At 36.0% G+C, this 1,001-nt stretch overlaps 1 protein-coding gene across 1 annotated transcript; it reads right to left on the bottom strand.

Moving 5' to 3' along the window:
- Positions 1-230: 230 nt before the first annotated feature.
- NAEGRDRAFT_67922 (uncharacterized protein) lies at positions 231-791 on the bottom strand (the record flags this gene model as incomplete). Its single annotated transcript, XM_002676634.1, has 1 exon — positions 231-791. One exon carries the CDS (start codon positions 789-791, stop codon positions 231-233), a length of 561 nt encoding a protein of 186 aa, XP_002676680.1.
- Between the last annotated feature and the right edge of the window lie 210 nt (positions 792-1,001).

Genomic DNA, 1,001 nt, shown 5'->3' with positions numbered 1-1,001 from the left:
GNTTTGTTGTTATGGGTCCCGAAGGCTCCACTGATGAATATCTTGTTCAGAAAGATGATGATGATGAGTTTGAACTATTCCCTTTGAAAAAACAATAAAAACCAGAAAACTTGCGAGCCAATCTAGGGCTGTGTTTGTAATTTTTATTGAAAAATATATTGAGCTAGCTTAGTATTTATACTAATCTCGCTCTACTGTAATAGAGTCAAGTGGAAGTTCACTTGACCTTATTACTGTGAATCGTGAACGTTGCCTTGATTCGAATCTTGACCGTTGTTAAGATTCGCATCTTCAACTGACGATGAACTTCCTTCATTGAGTTCATTCTTCTTTGGCTTCTTGCCAAATTGAAGAGTAGTCTGTTGGGAACGTTTCAAGGTAGTAGGTTCATTCCTTTTACTGATCTTTGAATCTTTAGAATTCAGATTTGAATCAGGAACTTTCCTCTTTTTAGGATCTGTTCCTAGTTCTGTAATTCTACTTAGTATATTGGAATGAATTCCAATAGTTTCGTTTCTTAACCTGGATTGGTTAAAGGAGTTCACTATTGGGTAGTTGGTTGGAGGGTTCACTGGGGGAGGGGTGGTGTCAAGAACCAAGTCCCTTCCTCCAACCTTGAGTTGATTACGTCTTTTCGTCATTCTACGATGAGCAAGACTTTTACCATGAATAAAGTTGGTAAACAACCCATGTATTTCTTGTACAGATAATTGAGAATTATCATTTCGTGATTTTCGTATCCTTTCCAACTTGTTTTGAAATAGCTTAATGATTTCTAACAAGTTTGGCATTCTGGGGTTGGGTTTGGGTATGGCGAAAACCTAATCACATAAAACGAACCGCTAATATTGGCTATCCAGTTCTTATATATGTATTATTAAATACATTAATATATCTATTCTATAATACACGTGAAAAAACTCCCCGTAGTTATTGAGATAATCAAAAATGGTCAACTCAAAAATGCCTAGTATATCTATTATCTCTGCGACGAGAACGTT

The sequence above is a fragment of the Naegleria gruberi genome (genome assembly GCF_000004985.1).
Source record: "Naegleria gruberi genomic scaffold NAEGRscaffold_26, whole genome shotgun sequence".
In the NCBI taxonomy this organism is placed as follows: Eukaryota; Heterolobosea; class Eutetramitea; order Acrasida; family Naegleriidae; genus Naegleria; species Naegleria gruberi.
Note: the sequence above shows the minus strand (reverse complement) of the source record. Positions and strands in the feature narration are given on the sequence as shown.